Source organism: Aplysia californica, unplaced genomic scaffold, assembly GCF_000002075.1.
Source record: "Aplysia californica isolate F4 #8 unplaced genomic scaffold, AplCal3.0 scaffold00034, whole genome shotgun sequence".
Taxonomy (NCBI): Eukaryota; Metazoa; Mollusca; class Gastropoda; order Aplysiida; family Aplysiidae; genus Aplysia; species Aplysia californica.
This window is the reverse complement of record NW_004797304.1, coordinates 30594-33447: the sequence shown is the minus strand read 5'-3', so window position 1 is coordinate 33447 and position 2854 is coordinate 30594. Positions and strand designations below refer to the sequence as shown.

The following is a 2854-nucleotide window of genomic DNA, read 5'->3' as shown; positions in this document are numbered from 1 at the left end:
TGTGTGTGTGTGTTTGTGTGTGTGTATGTGTGTGTGTCTGTGTGTGTGTGTGTGTGAGTGTGTGTGTGTGTGTATGTGTGTGTGTGTGTGTTCCCCCGATCCACAAGTCTGCAAAAACTTACTTTCTTTCCTCTTGTCCACAGTCTACCAAAAACATGCAGTTGCCCAAAATGGATGGGCGGGCTCACACTTTCTTAGCTGCCTCACACAACGATGATGTCATGTCCATAATTAGCCACAGTAGCGTCGCCCTGATGCCTTCTATGACCGAGAAGTTGCTGAAATCCATGAATGCTGCGTCTTCTTTAGGCTAACCCAAATAATAAATGAAAATTGTACTGTATTGTAAAGCGGCTATGTCGTCCACTTTCATTTTAAAATGTTTTTGTTTTATACCACAATGAATTAATCGCATTGCCTCCAGCAAATGAAGACGTTATTAGTCCGAGAGCCGGATCTATGTACAAGTACTAGAACTTTTTCCTTTAGACAGTTTTTTTTTCTTTTGTGATTGTTACATCGGGGTCTTTCTCATATTAGTATAGGACCAACTTGTATCTTATGGGCATAATTTTTTTCTACTAGTTAAAAATACACCAAACCTGTATCATGCAAGAATGATGGCCGAGCGACTCATGGACGAGTCGACAAAGATTTCCGCGAGGGTGCTAACGCTTACAGATCCTCTCGCCGTGATGCCACCGGCTGTACTAAAAGGTGCACTCAGATACACTCAGTCTGAGTTTATACTGTGTCACAAGAACTGTATGAGCACATACTGTTCCAAGGACCATATTCAGCGACTTTTACAAAAGAGAAAGACTGAGAAACTTTGTGAAGAAGAACCCAAACGTCTTTGGGGCAGTACTAATTCGTGAACATTGTTTTTTCGGAGAAGCATGCTCAAAACACACAGGTCGTTGGAAAAATAAGCGAACTTCAGAGGAGAAAGGGGGGAAGGTAACCAAAGAAGAAATGCAAAAATATACTGAGGAACGTGGGAAACGGTTGTCAGTTTCCGTGTGTCGGTGCTTTGAATGCAGCAGACGCTGGGTATCACAGAGACTGCTTACTCCCGGTTCTACACAAATAATCCAAAGCAATCAACAAGCTGACCTTCAATGCATGACAATGCCTTCAGTATGCCGGTTGATGAGATACGATCAAACAAATCATGCATGTGGAATAATGCAAAGTCCAAGAACGCTATATTGAATTAGGAGGAAAGACAATTCGCAACGTCCACTCCTCAACCATGTATCTGAGAAGCTGCATCTAGAATGGCTGATCCTGTCTTCACCAGGTGTGACTTCCATCCTCGTCTTCAGGAGCACGACTTCAGCTCAGATAATGAAGAAGACTGAGATGCACGAGCTTGGCGAGCGTGATCAAGGCAGAATGTTCAAAGCCCAATCGCCACACGTACCCAACCCGTCTACCCAGAGTATTTGGCATGAATGAGTGCAGCCCAACTTTGCTGTCGTCCTTTCAGCCTTACACCCCAAACTAGAATATACAGCAATGATAGTTACAAGTACAGTTAGCAGCTATTTCACAAACTTGCAAATTCATAGACGAGTCACCACTTATGGAGTCACCACCTCATACGACGAACTTGGTGACGTTGTATTTCAACGGTATCAGGAAACGGGAAAAAACGGCTTATGCCGGAAGAACTGTGCCTGCCACATGCCCCATCTCTAGTCTTTTTTGCCACACAATAGGTTTCTCTTAACAGAATTGCAACTGAAGACCTGTCCTTTTTCAAACAGGTACTCGGCGAAGATGTGCGACATGAGTATGGAGGTTATAACACACAATGTGCCCACAGCGCAAACAACAGCTCCAAACAAAGACAGATGTGGTGTACAGCCCATTCCTGGACATGATAGTTTTCAAGAAGATGAACAGAAGCTACGGAAGATGTCTGTACCTTTCCAGGAAGGCTCTCAGTCATGCCTTCAGCTCCCTATATGTAATCTGTTTTATGGGGACGTGTCAGGGGCCAATCTTAATACATTTCAAGCTAGCATTTTCAAGAAGAGGATTGCTGGAAAGAGACACATCCCCCTAAAACTGAGTAGCCTTCTTCCGACGATGGCAAGTTTTCATGCCCACGCCAAAGGAGCACACTATCAGGCTGTACTGTAGCAAGCGGCTAGGGAGCCATTTCCTGCCGCCGGATACTGCTGAGTACAGATGGCAGTTACACCAGTCAACACTCCTCCCAGCCGTTGGACTTGATGCTGCCAGCTCATGATAAAGTTCTCAATCTGGTCTGTTGCAGTTGTAAAACTGGATGCAACAGAGCATAGTGCACCTGTACCAAAACTTGTATTGTCACATGTACAACATTTTGCAAATTTAGGAAGAATTTCCTGCATTAACCCAATGACTGTCATTGTCTCTCTCACCCACCCACCCCCCTCCCCTTTTCCCCATGACTATGAGGATACATGAACTGTCTTCAGTCACTATTGATGCAGCAAACACTGGTGAGCGTCCCAGAGTTTTCTCCCTGTTAAACAATTTAATGAAGTGATTTCAATGCGATGGTTTCAAGTGTATTGTGCATCTGCACATTTATGAATACATGTACACAATGGCAGCCATCTTGTTTACTTTGAAGTTGCCATTTTATTTTCGGGTTCGAGGTCCATTCAGAGTTTCTTGGCACAGTCACGCGGAATCCCAAAGTAAAAATTTCAAGAATTATTGGCCTTCTGGTTTGTGAAATGCGTACTTTACATCTTTTGCAAGATTTACGAAATCTGCCGTGTGGTGCATTGTTAACACCTCAATGATGCCAACGTGTAATGTGGATTATTTTTTTGCTTTTTCTGTGGGGGGGGGG

At 43.9% G+C, this 2854-nt stretch overlaps 1 protein-coding gene across 1 annotated transcript in view; it reads left to right on the top strand.

The window, feature by feature from the left end:
* The window catches only part of LOC101857227, an 84973-nt gene extending 82125 nt beyond the window's left edge, over window positions 1-2848 (top strand). Inside the window, exon 14 of the mRNA XM_013091344.2 lies at window positions 144-2848. Within this exon, the coding sequence (XP_012946798.1) occupies window positions 144-314 (171 nt within the window). The 3' untranslated portion in view covers window positions 315-2848. The remainder of the gene's footprint in view (window positions 1-143) is intronic.
* The last annotated feature ends 6 nt before the right edge of the window (window positions 2849-2854 follow it).